The 18738-nt window shown below is 37.0% G+C and overlaps 1 protein-coding gene across 1 annotated transcript; it reads right to left on the bottom strand.

Moving 5' to 3' along the window:
* Positions 1-1086: 1086 nt before the first annotated feature.
* On the bottom strand, positions 1087-18524 carry LOC145276695 (uncharacterized). Its single transcript, XM_080127888.1, has 2 exons — positions 18335-18524; positions 1087-2268 (listed from the first exon to the last, which is right to left on the bottom strand). Exons 1-2 carry the CDS (start codon positions 18408-18410, stop codon positions 1775-1777), a joined length of 570 nt encoding a protein of 189 aa, XP_079984014.1. The 5' UTR covers positions 18411-18524; the 3' UTR covers positions 1087-1774.
* Between the last annotated feature and the right edge of the window lie 214 nt (positions 18525-18738).

Here is an 18738-nt window from a genome sequence, read left to right as displayed (position 1 = left end):
ATTTAGCCCATCTGTAATTCTTGATGCCTCGAATTCCACTGTCCACGATGCTTGTGCTAACCGCAACATACGACACGTTTACCTCCGGTCAGCTATTCGGATACTTTCTGGTGCAAACCTGACAAGGTAACAGTTAATGTGTTTGAAAACCTGTCGGAACAGATACTACACTTTGATCCTTTCGCCCGGGCCCCGAAGGGCGCGCGGCCAGTGAACTATGGAAGGCAGTAATTGCAGTGGATGCAGTTAGGAGATTCAGAATTCCTATCTAGTTGTGGTTACCACTTGACCAAGCCAGAGGAAGAGTTGGCAGAAACGTTGTGAAACAACTACGAACATATGAGGATAATAGTCCGCAATAAATAAAATTAAACCTGGAATTATAAGAACATTCTCGTTAGTTCAGTAATTAAAAGAACCAGGGAACATAATTTCCAAACTAGTTGTCAAATATATATGGCGAAAAATTACAAGACCGATACAAATATTTGCACATAAAGGCGCGGTTTTAATCTTAAAAAAATATATCATTTGGAATGTATGAGATAGCGCGGTAATATCTAGCATTCGACTGGATTAATCATTCCCAGCTAAAAGAAAATAATAAGTAAACTAAATAAAAAAAGTTAACCTTTTTTTACATAATCAGTAAGATTATTCTTTGATGATTTTTTTATAAATTTAAAAAATCCATTAAGTTTTACAATAAAGCAAACATACTACGCTTCAGCAGATTTAAGAATTACGCCATAGAATGAGAAAATACAATACTATATAGTAAAATTGATAATGAAAATTATGAGTTGGGTGAAACGAATTTTGACATTTAAATATTTATTTTGTATCATGTTATTATTGTTTTCAGTATATACTACAGTCGGTTTAATAAATGTATAGAATTTGAAATTGTATATATGCATTACAACTGTGATTTTTATCTTGGTGTATGAAACAAATAATGGATATTTCGACTGGCATTTTAGGAATGTTAATGAACTTTAATAATATACTTAAAAAATTGCATTGTTTGAAATATCGGATCAAGAAAGTAAGTTCATCTAAACTCAGAAACACAAATGAATGCAATTTGCGAAATGTAATGGATCATTTAATATTAAAGTTTTAAAATTAAAACACAAACAACATTTCTCAGCAGTTTACAGACGATAGTATTTCCAAAATAATCTCTGTAAAAAACATGTGTGCATAATATACCTGTCTTACGCCGGATGCTATCCAAAAACAAGATCTTTGAGAAATAATGTTATTACAAGAGGCATCAAATGTGGCATATTTCGGATTTTCGTTGAATTCTACCTTGACAACGCATGTAAAATCTTTGATTGTAAACTGCAGTTCAACAACAACTAAACTAAAATCGGAAGCACAAATACATGCATTTTGCGAAATGTAATGGATTCAATTAATATTAAACATATTAAAAATTAAAACAAAAATAACATTTTACAGAAGGTTTCAATCGGAATGTATCTCTAAAATAACCTCTATTAAAAACGGAAGTATTTTCTGCATGTCTTCCACCAAATGTTGATCGAATACCAAATCTTTGAGAAATGCTGCTGTCAACACAGGCATCTGAAATTTATTCCGGATCTTCTCACAATTTTACCCTCGCAACACATGAAAAATAGCTGATCGTATACTGCAGTTCCACAACAGCTGGGATAGATACCGGATTTTATTACAATTTTACGTTGACAGCATATGGAAAGTTTTGATAATATACTGCGGTTCCACAACAGCTGGGAAAGATTCAGGACTTTCTTACAATTTTACCTCCACAGCACATGGAAAACTCTTGATCATATACTGCGGTTCCACAACATCTGGGAAAGATTCCGGACTTTCCTACAATTTCCCCTCCACAACACATGGAGAATTCTTGATCATATACTGCGGTTCCACAACAGCTGGGAAAGATTCCGGACTTTCCTACAATTTTACCTCCACAACACATGGAAAATTTTTGATCATATCCTGCGGTTCCACAACAGCTGGGAAAGATTCCGGACTTTCCTACAATTTTACCTCCACAACACATGGAAAATTTTTGATCATATACTGCGGTTCCACAACAGCTGGGAAATATTCCGGATTTTCTTACAATTTTACCTCCACAACACATGTGAAATTCTTGATCATATACTGCGGTTCCACAACAGCTAGGAACGATTCCGGATTTTCTCACAACTGTTGAATTACAGCACATTTCCACACGTGGGTTGTAAGTGTGTGTACCACAGTGATCTGTAATATAGCAAAAAAATAAAATAAAATAAAAATAAAAATAGCATGATATAAATTCTTATATAAGGGTGACGAATATTTAAGATTGTATTGTATATAAAATTAAAAAAAGATACATTTAAAACGGATTAAAAAGATGGTATCCATATTTGCGTGGTTAATAATTAAATAATATAAAATACTTATATATATAATCACGTAGATAGGTACATACCTTTTATATGTATGGTTTTGTAAACTTACTAACAGCATAATTAGCGTTCTAAATCAGAAAATGAAAAATGAACACATCTCTTAGTAAAAAAAAACAGCGCCAATTTTCGGGGGTGCTGAAAACGAATATCACAGTAAATTTGTTTTATGATATGAGGAAATAACTAGGTGACAAGAAAGTGGTTATTCATTTTACTTGAAATTTATATAGGAAAGTGATCCCCTACGTTTTGAAAAAGTAATTCCTTGATATCAGGAAAACTACTTATCTGACCCAAATTTAAACCTAATATTCGTAATATTCGTTTACAGCACCACCAAAAACCATTAACAGTCGTCATTTTAAAGTTTTAGGGAGAGTTGGAAAGAAATTTGACATTGACCAAAAAAATTATGACCTGTTTATTTTGTGACCAAATACGTTTAAGCAGTCTTTATAATATGGAAGAAGAAATTTTGAAAAAAAAAAAAACATTTTAGCGTGGGGAATAACTTTTCTATATAAATGTAACATAAAATGAAAACTCACTTTTGTCCACAAACATGTCATCTCTAGCATTTTTTCAAGTTTGGCGATCGAGGGGGAGGATAAAACATGACAAATACAAAAATATTTAGTTCTTTTGTGGTGGGGGAGCGGGGATTACATTTGAAATCTAAAATAACGATAAATTTAATTAATTTTTATGAGACCATTATGTACTTTCCCCTAAAAGTTTTTATAAACAGAACGAGCCCCAAAATAGGACAAATTCAATTTTTTCGGGGGGAGGGGATGCTTACATTAGAAATTTAAAATGATGCAAAATGTCATTTAGTTGTTTTTGGAATTAATTTTTGGTAGATCTCTTTTTTTCTATTTTTTGCGATTGCACGGGCATTCACTGCTATTTTTATTCAAACAAATGATTTATGTTAAATTATATTTTCTTGGGAGGGGGTCCAGTGCTAAATATCCGGAGAATAGTTTTTTTCTCTTTGTAGCCCTTCTGCCGAAATATCTGGTGGAGAGGGACTCACATACTTTTTTGGGGGGCGGGGGCGATTACATTTACATATTCCATCCGTTCTTTATATATATAAAATTTTATTTATTACTCGGGGGTAAACAGTTACATATGGTTGCTAAAAATAGCCATCTGTTTCAGTCAAAGAGACATCATCAGGCGACCTGGCAGCTCTCGACGCCAAAAAGAAAAATTGGATAGATAAGAGAGAAAATCATAAAGAAAAATGGAGCTCTTCAAATAAGTATAAAATGTTCATAAGGAGTTTATAAAAAATTGCGAGCTCTCTAAAAAAGAGGATAGAAAAAAGAAAGATGACCAAAAACTCCGGGATAAAAAAGGGAAAGATCGCATTAGGACCTATTGGAGATTATTCAAAACTTTTCACAACAAAATGTAAATTTGAAATAAAAATCGATCATAATTTTACTGGGGCTGTGAGTTGTATAGGAGGGTGGTGTGGAGGAACTTCTACCTGAACGTGTCAGGGTAAGAAAAGGGTTATGCACGTGTGATTTTTACTACGAGAGTTACGTATATATATATATATATATATATATATATATATATAAATGTAATTTTTGGTGCGTTCAAAGTCGATAGAACCATATTTCTACATTACCAATTTAATTGAAATTTTCAGAAAATTTATCTGTAAAGTCAAGGTATGTTTTCATGTTATTAAAATAAATTAAGATCGTTAAGATCGCAAATTATACAAATATATTAAATAAAATAAAATTATTTTTCGTAACTGCAGGATGTCAGCCATTTCATTTCCGGTAGAAATGAGCATTTCACGTGCACCACACGTAGACGACTTTCGAATTACAACATTTAACTATCTAATTAATAGATGGATAAAAAACTCCTATTTTTTAAATTATATATATATTTTTGTACTTTAACCTTACAATTGAATAAAAAAGAACATATCATAAAACTTTAATTGAACATGGAAATACGATTTTAAAAAATAGCGCGGATCGGTAAGTGCACTAGCACCATTTGTTTTTCTTATTTTTTATGTTTAAAAGCTTTTCTAGTGAAGCCTACCTAAAATAAATGTGTCTAATTCTTAATTTCTTATGTTATTGAAAAAAATAGCATCCATTTTTTTCCATCGAATTCATCGGTTGTTTTTATTGAAAACTATTTTCTCCCGGATTTTTGATAAATTTTTCCATGAAGGGCCGTAAGTCTCACGTTCGTATATAACATTTTTTTTTGTAGATTTCGGTGTGCTAAAGACGAATCTGCAAACCATTTCTGTCGCAAAAATAGTATTTTATGATATGAAGAAATTACTTTTTCGAAAAGTAGTCGATCACTTTTCCGTGCAAATTTAACTTAAAATAAGCACCCACTTTCTAGCCACCTGAGGGGGGGATTTTCCTCATGTTTATTGGCTAAACAGCTTTCGTTTATGCTCGCGCGTAGCATAAACGAAAGCTACGGCTGTGAAATGGAAAATAGTCCCAGAGTTCAGGGTTTACTACTATGCAAAAGAAATCAAACAAAAAACTTTTTAGCCAAGAAACACACAGAAAAATGCCCCTCTCTCAGATGGCCAGAAAGTGGGCGCTCATTCTAAGTGTAATTTACTTTTCGAAAAAGTAATTTCTTCATATCATGAAAACTTTCTTTTTGCGACGGAAACGGTTTGCAGATTTATTTCTAGTACAGCGAAATCTACAATAAAATATTTCGTTATATACGAACATGAGACGGGCCTTAAAGTAAAATAATACCGGATTTGGGGGCAGATAAGCCGTTTAGTTGTACAAATATCCTCAAACCAGGTAATCAATAAAAAGGGCACTTAAAAGTCATCTGTATCGAGCAAAAGTTTAAAACCACTTATTAAGTCAGCCTACGTCACAGTAACATATATTTAGTGCGTTCTTAACAGTATTTTGTATAGTTTTTTAGTTTAAACTAATTTTCCTAAAATTTCCCCAAACTTACCGTGTTCGATACAGTCTGCCGCCATTTGTATTTTTCAAATATACCGATAAACACTGAATGTTTTTTGAATTGATTAAACATTATACATTACATAAAAACACTACAATCTTATCCAGTTAGGTAGAACATTTACTTTTCCTGCTTTTGATAACATTTATTTGTTATATATTTATTTTTTGGCAACGTTTTTGTATCTGTGTTTAGTAATACAACCCCTTTTCATTTAATGTAAGGTTTAGTCGGCTCGAAAAAACAGTGTTTATTGGTGTATTTGAAAGATACAAATGGCGGCGGACAATGTTGATTACGATAAGTTTGAGGAAGTGAGTTAAGACTAAAAAAACTATAAAAAAAAAATACTGTCACAAACAGCCTATGTCATGGTAACATATATTCGGTGGGTTTTTGACAGTGTATTGTACAGATTTTAGTTTTCAACTTACTTTCCCAAACTTAACGTATTCAACAGAGTCTGGAACCATTTCTGTTTTTCGAGCCGATTAAACATTTTACATTACATAAAAACACTAAACAAGTATCCAGTTAGGTAGAAACGTAACTTACATCACCTTTGCATTCATTTATTTGTTTTTGGACAACTTTTTCGAATTTGTGTATAGTAACCGCCCCCATCACTCAAATATTAATTACTAACCTACATTTTTGTATACAGAAAACAAATCTAGAAGTGTAAGCCATTTTGAGTTTCAGAACAGTTTCAGATGGTTCGCTGTTACACACAAGTCCTGGGAGGTGACTTGTTTGTAGTAGACAGTTCCACAGAACAAAATATTCTTACCGTGTCGAAACCCGGGAAAGAACATGTGAAATTGCTCCAGAAAAGGTGTAATATTTATGAAGCAATTCTGGTTTCTGATTGGTTTGTAGCAGAACGTGAATTAATTTGATTCGTCAGTTCTTAGCAGCATCGTTTATAAATAGAGTCGTCCGACTGTGTGGGATCATACCCCATTATATCTTTGTCCCAGCGTCCCCCGGTTTTTTCCCCCCGATTTTGGTTCGATAATCCCCAATCTCGGCCCCATTAGGTGACGGATAGACTGTTTTGCCAGCGATGTAGCCCATTTTTGTGGTGTTTGAATAAAGTTAGTTTTCGTGGGACCTACATCTTTTCGACTGACAAAACTTTTTATCCGCCACAATTAGTAGTGAGGGGGTTCTTTTTACTAACCACTTTTTATCATTGTATATTTTTCATCCGATTTTGTAAATAAGATTTTTATCCCCAACCCCCCACATCATGTATATATATTTGTAACTTTCGGGTTTAAAGTAGGATGTGCACAGAGTGATTCTGGTATTTTGGTGAAAGAGTCTAGTTAAGTTAACGTTATGTTTGTTAGGTCAACATTAACCCCCATTCCCCTTTTTCGGCCTTGTGCCACATTTTTATTTGTATAAATTTAATTTTGTCAAATAAAATAAATATTTACCCCATTATATCTCACTATGATGGGGAAGGTCTCCTAGCGACTTCGGCTGCATGGAGACAGGGTAGTACCAGTCAAGGATTCGTAACTTGACACTCAGCCCAACAGGTGAGGGGCCGGGAACCGGCCCAGCACCTGTTGGACTGAGGTACACCGCCTGGGTAATAGCTAGGAGGTCCACCCTCCCAGGCCTTGCCACTGGGCTTTCCGGTGGGGCAAGTTTATTGCTTGCTGCCTGAGGCGCCCTGACCGGGGAATACCGACGGGATTACTCAGGCAATTTTTAAAATTGCAGGAGTGCCCCTCTTTAGGGGAGCCTGCGGGTATCCCACTTTCCAGGCCTTGTGCCAAATAATGCTGAGGTGGGCAGCATTTAAATAACTACCCCATTATATCTCACTATGATGGGGAAGGTCTCCTAGCGGCTTCGGCTGCATGGAGACAGGGTAGTACCAGTAAAGTATTCGTCACTTGACACTCAGCCCAACAGGTGAGGGGCCGGGAACCGGTCCAGCACCTGTTTGACTGAGGTACACCGCCTGGGTAATAGCTAGGAGGTCCACCCTCCCTTTCCTTGCCACCGGGCTTTCCGGTGGGGCAAGTTTATTGCTTGCTGCCTGAGGCGCCCCGACCGGGGAATGCCGACGGGGTTACTCAGGCAATTTTTAAAATTGCAGGAGTGCCCCTCCTTTAGGGTAGCCTGCCGGTATCCCACTTTCCAGGCCTTGTGCCAAATAATGCTGACGTGGGCAGCATTTAAATAAATACCCCATTATATGAACAAAATATTGCAACAGCAAACAAAAAAAAACATTTAGCGTTTCAACATCTTTGCTACGTTCAGCTTTATCCACTGATTGTTGGTCGAGCCCAAGCCAGGATTTACGGTAATCCCGAGGATCAGGATCCAATTCTGCCAGAGTACCATTTTTTTTTCATTTTCGCCTCTTTTTACTTTTTGGAGTGGATTGCTGTACTAAGAATATCAGAAACATGCATTTTCTCTTTTTATTAGAATTTCCATCACACCGAACTGAGCCACAGAAACGCGTGGCACGGTACAGCTAGTGTGTGTATATATATATATATATATATATATATATATATATATGTATGTATATGTATATATATATATATATATATATATATATATATATATATATATATATATATATGCTCTCCGGTTATATCCTATTATTTTCAGCCATTTTATTCTTTTATCACTGAAATCAAGATGTGTAGTTGGGTGTTGCTTAATAGTTCCAGGCGGATGTAATTTTTTTATTACATTTTCAACCCAGACAAGGCACATTGCCACTTTGGTGTAAGGGGCTACTATCAGGGACAAGAACTACTGGTGTACTATGTAGGGATGTGGGCAGCAAGATGTTGGTTCACGTTGCACTTGAACTTCTGCACTTCAGTTCAGTTGGGGAAGCAGGGACCTGGAATGGAATTCCAAAGTCTAGCCGTTCTAGGGAAGAAACTGCTGGAGTAGAAATATCTTTTACATATAGGGATCTGTCCAGTGTGGGGGTGGGATTTAGCAGCCTGTCGGGTCTGTCGAGGGTGTTTACGTCGTGGGGACACACGTGCTTTCAGTTCGTTCGAGCATTGACCATTGTAGAACAGGCAGAGGGATGAAAACTTTCATCGATGTGACAGAGGCAGAATATTAGATGCCAGTTCAGGGCCTATCAGATTTGCGACTCTCTTTTGAACCTTGTCAAGGAGCGAGAGACTAGTAGCAGATGCACCAGTCCAAATATGACAGCAACACTCGATACATGGGTGAATTGTGGCCTTATAGAGGTACAAGATACTTTCGGGTGTTAGTAGTTTTCTAGCATGGTAGAGAGAGCCTATCTTCTTCGCAAATATAATTGTTCCAACTCATGTTTCCTGTGAACGTAAGGACAAGCAGTTTGAAAGATGTACTCTCAGATAAAGAGGCATTGACCATTGCGATAGGTGGTAGAGACGGTTTCTTGTAATTATTGAATGAAACTATTTTAGTCTTGGCGGCATTGAACGTGACCATCGATTTTTGTCCCCATTCCACTACGGATTGGAGGTCATCCTCTAGTAATTCTTCCATTTCTTTAGATGTGTGTTCATTTGTTTTCCTGTCGTGCCTGTTATAGAATGTGGTGTCTTCAGCATATATACCCATCTCAGAGGCAATTTTGTCGCGGAGGTCATTTATGAATTTCAGGGACACTAGAGGTCCAAGGATAGACCCTTGGGGCACTCCCGCACTTATATCATTTTGTTTATATGTACGAGCATCCAGGACAACCTGGATTTTTCTCATATCTAAGAAGGATTTAATTATGTTAAGTATTCTACCAGTGATACCGTATGACTTAATTTTTCGTTAATGACCCTCATGCCATACCCTGTGAAAAGCCTTAGATATATCTAGTGCTACCGCTTTGCCCTCCCCCGCTTTTTCCAGTGAATGGTATATACGTTAAGAGATTACAGTGAGGATGTCTGCTGTGGAACGGGCTTGCCTAAATCCATATTGTTGGTCAGCCAGAAGTTTAGCATCTCTAAGGTGATGAGCTTGAGCATGGTTAATTAAGGTCCCAAATGTGTTTGCAAAAAGTAGGAGGAGGCTAATGGGGCGATAATTTAATGGTTCAGTTCTTTCGCCAGAATTCTTGAATACTGGTACCACAGAAGCAGTTTTCCAACAGCCCGGAAAGCAAGATTAATTAAGACATTTGTTGTAGAGTTTGGAGAGAACTGGAGCTACTTCGGCTGAGTATTTTCAATAGCACATCTGGGATGAGATTGGGTCCCCATGCTTATGAAGTGTCAAGGTTTTTTATGATAGCATGCACCTGAGAAGGGGTGATTTTCAAATCGTCTCGCGTGGCGTCTGTCCGCATAGGAAATTCAAGTAGGGGGTGGTTGGAAGGGTCCAGTGTGGATTTTGAGGCAAACCGACTGGCAAGCATGTAAGCCTTCTTGGTTGCTGAGCAAACAACCTCGTGCTTGTTGGTTAGTGGGGGAATTGTTGATTGCCCATTATTTACTACACTGTTAAAGATTTTCCAGAAGTCACGAGTTCCTAGTTTTTGTGCTTCGATGCGTTTTAGTGGTTTCTGTAAATTCTCTCTTAGCTGTTGCTATTTCTTTCTTAACGTTACTTCTAGCTTCTATGTACTTCTGTCTGTTTGAACTGGACTTATGTCGGTTAAATTTGCATGCTGTCTTTGAGCAATGGCAGTTGCGCAAGTCGAAGTAAACCATTGGGGAGAGTGGGGCTTACTATACAATTTCCGCATGGGAACATGCGCTTCGATTGCAGTTTTGAACCATTCAGTGGTCTCATTTGCGCACTGTTCAGCAAAATTATTTCCCCATGAGGCATCTCTAATAAGATCTCTGATGGCTTTCCAGTCAGCCTTTTTTTTATAATATATCGTTGTTTTGAGCACTGGCTCTTCAGTTTTGGCTCTAGAGTTTAGGGCGATTTCAACCATTATCACTGCATGATCAGCATTCCAAAGTGGGCTGTCGGCATTCGTTATACAATGATCGGGAACTGTGGCAAAAAACAGATCTAAAAGTGATGCGTGTTGTTCTTCCTGGACAGAGAAACGTGTTAGAAATGTAACAATTTGTGATAGGGAGTGAGATATAGAGAAGCTATGAGTTGTACTGCCCGCTGCATCTGTGTAAGTTGAGAATCGGAGCCAGTTTTTTGTGGTGAACATTAAAGTCACCAAATACATGTACTTTTGCGCTAGTGTCGAGGGAGAGTGCGGTGTCTATGCTGTCAGAGATTTTGTTTATTATGGCGCAGTGCTGGGTCGGGGGAGAGCGATAGAAAAGTAAAAGTAGCTAATGTTGTGCTGCATGATTAGTCTAAAGCACATAAAGGCTTGATCATCCGATTCTATGTTTGATTCTCTAGTCAAGGGAAGGGTATTACGAATGTAATTCCAAGTCAGTGTATGTGTCTGTCAGAGTCCTTACGGCAGAGTAGGAGATATTAAAGTAGTTAGAGGGGATGGAGGAGTGTAGGTTAGTCTCACTTAGTGCTAAGATATCCGGGGTATTTGTTAAAAGAAATGATTCAACATCAACTAAATTAGTTCTAAGCCCACGGATATTTGTGAATGCAAGCCTCAAAGGGAGGAGGCAAGTTGGATTGTTTGACCCTAAGCCTGGTTTAAGCTTATTTTTAGATTGTACTGTCGTCAGATTTTTTAAAGAGTTTCAGTTTAGTTAAGGGGGAACTGAACAAGAGGTTATGTAGAGCATCAGACATGCATCACAAGTAGACCATCAGCTGACCTTTCTTCAATTAGGATTGTGACCTCAGGAAAGCCCACCGGGGATGAGTGCAAGGTCCCTTTCTTTGCGCGACATGGCACTACAAACATCCCGATATTATACAACTTTTGATGGAGCAGCCGCTTTAAGCGCTACCAAAGAGTTAGGGCCCTGCACAACCAGTGGGAAACAGCAGCCAGTAACTGTCAATCCGGTACCCTCAACCCATCAGAGGAAGGCCAACCCAATCTAATTGCTCAGGCATATATGGTACTCAAGCACTCTCATGTGCCTAGTTTTAGGGATGGGGTGTGTCGGAAGTGAAGAAAATGGCGTTCGTTGCCCTAGACAAGAAACAAGATCTACCACTGGGTGTTTCTGTCGAATCACTGTGATAGTGTCTCTGCGCCTGACTAATAGGCAAAGAGGGAGTATGAAAGCCGGATTATAGGCAGAACCTATCTACTACTTAAGCAATGTAGGCTTGCAAACCGGTAATTTGTTTGAGTCAGCAGCCTTATGAAGGTTGTCATCCAAGACTGAAGAGGCCTCCCTCCCCTTTGGTTTAGTTTAAGAGTTTTCCTTCTTCTAGATGGATGATCTGGGAAGATCAACTAGGTCCATCAGCACTGAGAGAGTTTGCTCCGCGCCTGGGTTCTAATCCAAGTCTTTCTGCGACCCGGCGTGGTTAGTTAATGTTACTGGGTTAGTTATATAGGTTATATATATATGCTGGGTTAGTTGTATAGGTTATATATATATATGCTTAATAGTTACACTCTTCAAAGTGATTTAGGGGCATTGCTATTTCATTGTTACTGGATAAAGAGGGTCAGTAGAGCTCATGCAGTGTAAGCAACTAAGATTGTAAGAAGGGTTGTTAGAAAGGAGATAATGTGGATTGAGGATTTCCCTTTATATTTTTTATTTTATTTATGTTAGCTTTGGTCTAGGATAACATTAAAGTATGAGTAGGTGTTAAGAATTGAACTACGAGTTGTGCCCAAACTATATTTTAGATGTCAGGAGGGTTTGAGATGCGAGAGCAATATAGTACGGATAAAACAATAAGTTTTGAGTCATGTGTAATCAGGTAAATAGATATATGGGCAGGCTTTTAGTAGATGCGAAATAAAGTTGAAGTTGTAGGTATAAAGTGTGTTTCTATTATTGAGGGAAGATAATTTCAGCTTTCAAGCCAGAGTCATGGACATTTAGCATAACAAGGAGTATCGGTCCAGTTTCGTATTAATCGTTGCAAAACTATCTAGGAGGAGACATAGTTATGTAATGCAGTGCGCTTTGCTTCCGAGTGCATACTTTGGTTTTTAAATAACTAACTGAACAGGAATGAACTCTAATGCATGTCTAAGAGATAGAAATGTATAGATGTTTACTGAGGGCTAGGGGCTCGAAGTTAATGATTCCACTACAAATGCTGTGCAGTGTAGGAGTTAAGTGGCGGCTTGGTGGGAAGGAGCAGGTTGTTACCGTTCAAGAGACAGGGGTCATTTACTTACAAATAACAGTAGATCTCCATTAGGATTTAGAGTTCAGGTAAGGTTTCGTTTGAAGAATTTTTTTTTTGCATGCAGGTTAGACAGAGGTAGTCGTCCTGGAGGTAAAATGTATATTGGGATTTCGTAGCTAGCCGTTAGGTGTTTTTTTCCAGTTACAAGAAGAACTAGTTTATGGCGATTCGGAATTCGTATTCTGTATTTATAGGCAGACATTAAGGTCAGTCACAGAGCATAGCATCCACTCAGAAAAAATAGCCCTAGTGTCACAGCTAAGATACTGCATATTTCAGTTACGAATATAGTGAAAGTTAAATTATAAGCTATGTTCAGTGGTTTGGTATGAATATTCTGGAGGCCACTTTATTAATACAAGCAAGTATATGGTAATTCCAGATATTAAGTATACTACTTAAAAGTTCTGTCTTCTACAGTAGAGAAAAAAATCCTCGCTTCTGTTAGGTTAAGAATTCTCTCTTGCCTAAGCTTTCTACATTTCGAGTCGAATTCCAATAACTACACACGGCTCGGAGACCTCATGCAAGTATGTTCGACCGTTCCAGCTCCACCCCATAATAAATATGCTATAATGGAACTTTTATCGAATTGGAAAGTCTGGTTATTTTTTAACTCGTTTAAAAAAAATTATATTTTTTAAATAAAAAAATAAAAATAAAGCCTCGTATTTTGGAGTTCAGATAATATGAAAATATAATTTGGGAAATGTTCAATTTTTTGGGGAGACTTTTTTCTCTCGTTTAATATAAGAAAAAGTATTGGTTAATAGTATATTTAACAAAAAGATTTAGGAAAAAGATAAGACAACGAGACAAATATTCACGATTAAAGTCAATGCTGACTTATAGGACCCCTCTTCCTGGTGTTTCATTGAAGTAACGGATCAATAGCATAGACATTATAACTACGAAAACACACCCGGAATAGGTGTCCAGAAAAGAGATCGCAGTATGCGAGGGGGGCACTTATTTTTTAAATTTTCTAATTTTTTTATTAAAATTTTTTTTTGTGTCTTACCATGGCTGTTAATATTAAGTATCGTACTTATATAAAGTTATTCTGTCATCTAAATAAGCTAATATATAAGGATTTCCCCTCCCCACTACTGCCTCGATGTGACATGGTAAGAAAAAAACGAAAAAAATAGTCAGGTTATTGTTTTAAAATAAGTGAATCAAGAATGGTTAAGATGTGTCTGAAAAATAAAAATAAAATAAAACTACATAGAATGATATGAGCACACACGAGAATAAAAAGGTTAGATTTATAAATATCAAGCCAAAAGAGTCAGCGTTTATTTTTAAATGAACATGTTAAAAAATACACTACAATATAAAGTATATTAATGATTAAGATTGTTTAGACTGAAGTTGATATTCAATCTATGGTCCCCATCCCAAAACTTTTACGAAAAACACTCGTCTAGCCAAAACCACTATCAATAATTTCGCATAGTCTTTATCTGTGCTTAAACCTAAATGTAGATTAACTGCACTCCTGTGGAACTCTCTTCCGATTGCCTGCTTGACAGCTGACTATATTCTGATTGTCTTCTAGTCCAACGTAAACAGGTTCTTAATGAACTGTTCCCCTAAGTAATCGAAAATTCGAACTTCTTATGTTTACTACGCTATAATAACATTGATTAATGTATACCCATGAAATCTTATCCTTGACTGACCTTCGGACCTTGATAAATGGTGATTCATGTGCAAAAAATTGTAAAGAACGCAATATAAGGGTAACCTGAGTGTTTAAATCCTTTGACTTCTGCGAAGAGAAAGGAATTAGAATTAGCTAGATAAACGAAAATCTAGTAAGATATTGTAAACAACTAGCGGGGGAGAGGCGCCCGGCTTTGTCAGGAAGTAATATACGCTTAAATGTGATATTTTAATTTGTTCAGATTTTGTATATATTATTATTATAGATTCGCCATTTTTTAATTACATTTTCATCCACTACAAAGCACATTGCTACTTTTATATAGGGGGCTATTCTCAGGGACATACTCTACAAGGGTACTATGTGGGAAGCTGGGCAGCGAGATGTGGGTTCACGTTACACATTAACTTCTGCATGTCAGTATAGTTGGGGAAGCAAGAGCCTGGAAGGGAATTCCAAAGTCTAGCGATTCTGGGGAAGAAACGACTGGAGTAGAAGGCTCTCTTACATCTAGTTATCTCTATTGTGAAGGGGTGTGATTAAGCTGCTTGTCGGGTTTGTCGGGGTATTAACGTCGAGGGGGTACGAATGCTTGCAGTTCGTCGGAGCATTCACCGTTAAAGTACTTGTAGAACAGGCAGAGGGATGCTACATTTCGTCGATGGGACAGAGAGTGAAGCTTAGATGACAGTCCAGGACCTATCAGGTTGGCGACTCTCTTCTGAACATTGTCTAGGAGCGAGAGACTAGTAGCAATGTACCAGCCCAAATATGACAACAATACTCAACAGTTTTCGCATTAAAGAAAAAAAAAATTAAAGTTTTATTATAAAGTGTGTATTGACAAAATCAATTCGAGTACCTTCATTATGTAGTAGAGCTGATATTTATGCAATATAGGGTCCTTCAGCCTCAATCACCGTCTCGATTCAGGTCTGGAACGGGGAGCACGCCTTTTCCACTAGTGTCGATGAGTGATCTGCGAATACTCGGCGGATGGCAGTGATCAGCTGGCGTTAGTGTGGTGGGAGGTTATATTTCTGATGTTCTTGAGGGATGACCAAAATGGTAATAATCGCGTTCACGTCGGGACCAGTGAAAGAAAGCTACAATGCGTAGCACTCTTTCTGAAGCCAAGCCTGAGTCTCGTTTGACTGGTGGGGAGGTGCCTAGTCTTGTTGCCACACACAATCTCTGCCAATGGCCACATCATATACACTTTGATGCTGACTTTCAAGCCGACTTGGAAGAGGTGACGTAGTATTATATGGGCCACACTTGAAACCACAACAAAGTCCATAACCGTGTCCGGAAACTTTGTTAAGTTGTGGTTCAAGCGTTGAACCATCCGGATTTGCATTTTGAGGGTGCTGGAAATGGTCCTGTAGTTATTTACTATAAAGCATGAGTTTTACAGCGGCGCATCTCTAACTTTGCTCGTTGAACACTGTATCACTTTCAGACATTATAGAGGCTCTTATCACCCCTAAGATTTGTACACAACTGGTCAATTAGTAGAGGGTCTGTATAAAAAAAAGAATTCCATCGATCAGAAATTATGTCGTCTTTTCTAGGGAAGCATTTTTATTGTTCCACTCTTTACTAGTATCGTTTTAGAAAATGTACTAAATATCGTAAAATCATCAGTGGTAGTTTTCGTAATGGTGCGCATAGAGAATTACGTTCTGTTTATTAAAACTGGATTAAGACAAGCAAATTATTCCTGTAGGTCTTCACAATTGAAAGTTTCTCTGATTGAATTGATGTTGTCATCCTTTACTTGGAGGAACTAGAAAAATAAATCAATGCTAATATATATATATATATATATATATATATATATATATATATATATATATATATAAACTAGCAAGCCGCCAAGCAACGCCCAGTTGGAAGCTACGAGGGGCGTGCAATAAGAAATGCCCCTGACTCATTCCCAGTTCTCTGATCGAGCTGAAATTTTGCATGTGCAATGATTTATATCTCTACGGGTTATGTGACAAATTACAGCTCTGAACTAATTGTGGTTTCTGTTTTACAGGTGTTTGAACTGAGCCAGGTGTGAAATGAAGCTGTTGAATGTCTAGCAGTGATCCGGTTGTTGTATTTGAAAGGACGCACAGCACATGAGACTTTTGATGAAATAAAAGAAAATTATGGTGATAATGCCCCATCATATGACCTTGTAAAATGCCGGCATCGTGAATTCAAGCATAGCCGGAAGTCTGTAGAAACAGCTTCCAGACCTGATGCCCCCCCTTCTGCCATTAATGAGGCGTCTGTTCGTCAAGTTCAGGCTGCCGTTTTGGAAGATTGGCGCATTACTATTCGCCAAATAGCCTAAGATGTCAGGATTAGTACAGCGCCTTTGGAAACTATCATTCATGACCATTTGCATATGCATAAGGTGGCTGCCAGATGGATTCCCAGGTTGATCACACCATTCCAGAAGCGAGGACGCGTCGAGTACTTGAGGATGAATTTGGAGATGTGCCAAGAAGATGAGTCAAAGTTTTTCAAAAGACTGATTACACAGGATGAAACCTGGGTCTATCACTATGACCCAGAGACCAAAACCCAGTCAATGCAGTGGAAGCACTGAAACTCACCACTTCCAAAGATGGCAAGTGCGCAGCACTCCATAGGCAAGGTCATGCTCACACTCTTCTGGGACCAGGACGGAGTAATGATGACAGATTTCCTAGCAAATAGTACCACAATTACAGGAGCCTTTTATGCTTCACTTTTGAGGAAATTCAGAGAAGTATCAAAATCAAGAGGCGAGGCAAGATCAGCAAAGGTACTCTCCTCCTGCAGGACACCGATCCGGTCCACAACTCATATGTAGCCAGATCAGAAGCACAGGCGTGTGGTTATAAAATCCTCCCCCATCCGCCTTTCTCTCCTGACCTTGTACCCTCTGACTTTAACCTCTTCCAAGCCATGAAGTTATTTTTGAAAGGAAAGCGTTTCCCAGATGCCGCAGCCTTGATTTCTGAAGTAACGTCGTGATTGGAGGACAAACCTGGGGTGTTCTACAAAAACGGTCTCCAGAGTTGTATGAAACGATGGCAGAAATGTATAACACTGGTTGGTTTCTATGTAGAAAAAGATTAATAACTGTGCCAAGTTTCGTTGCTCTACTGCTATGGGAAGTGGGTAAGGGGCATTTATTATTGCACGCCCCTCGTACAATTAAATGTCTAAATATGATATTTTAATCCATGCAGGTTACGTATTTAGTATTATATATAGACTATTGTCTTCCGGTTATTTGATTAAGCTTAATATATATAAGCGAGATGAAAACTATATATATATATATATATATATATATATATATATATATATATATATATATATATACATCTATCTATATATATACATATATATATATATATAATTTTCATATCGCTTATATATATATATATATATATATATATATATATATATATATATTAACTTTAATAAAATAACCGGTAGACAATAGACTATATAATACTAAATACGTAACCTGCATGAATTAAAATATCATGTATACATTGTTATATATGACTTGGGTGCTATCATGTAGAATTGAAACCACTACGTACAACTTTCCACTCTAATTCATTGACCTTCATATTCGAAATTGCATATTTTTATACTTGGATAATTTTTCTATTACTAGAATGGACCTCCATTTTAGAATAAATGTTTGTAAAATAGATTGCTTTTTGCTTACAACACAATCATCAAAAATTAAAATAAATATTAATAGCTAAAAATAATATACGGAATTGAATACTTTTCTTAATAAGGACGGTATTTAGTTTCTTGGATAAATCTTTTTGTTAAAAGAATGGCTCCCAATTCCAGAATGTATGCTTGCTAAATAATGTAATCTTTTGATAAAAATCAGTAAAATCTTAAATAAATCGTAGAATCTACTTACGGTTTGAGCTGGAAAATCCCTGGCAAAAAGCAAGTACGGAACATAAAATCAAGGACATTTTCATTATGGCTCGCATGTTTTAAAGATTATAAATATACTGGAGGATTGGAAAAATAGAGATTGTTTTATATACTGTTTAAATTGTAATGGATAATTATATACGTAGTTAATAGAAGGCAACAAAATTGTATCAGTGAAATATGTAATTCATGTGTTCTTCATTAAACAGAACTGATTTACTACGTTTAAGTCTGGTTTAATTACCCGCCCTTGCTTTTTATAAAATAATATCCTTTAATTATCCTCAAAAGTTATTTATGATGCATAAATTACTTTTGTTAATTATGAAAATCTACATTAATAACCAAAACGTGATTGAATCATAAAATTGTATATCTTCATAC

This window comes from Euprymna scolopes, chromosome 1, assembly GCF_053919585.1.
Source record: "Euprymna scolopes isolate OS-2025 chromosome 1, ASM5391958v1, whole genome shotgun sequence".
NCBI classification, from domain to species: Eukaryota; Metazoa; Mollusca; class Cephalopoda; order Sepiida; family Sepiolidae; genus Euprymna; species Euprymna scolopes.
The sequence above is the reverse complement of the archived record's forward strand: the minus strand, read 5'-3'. Positions and strand labels throughout refer to the sequence as shown.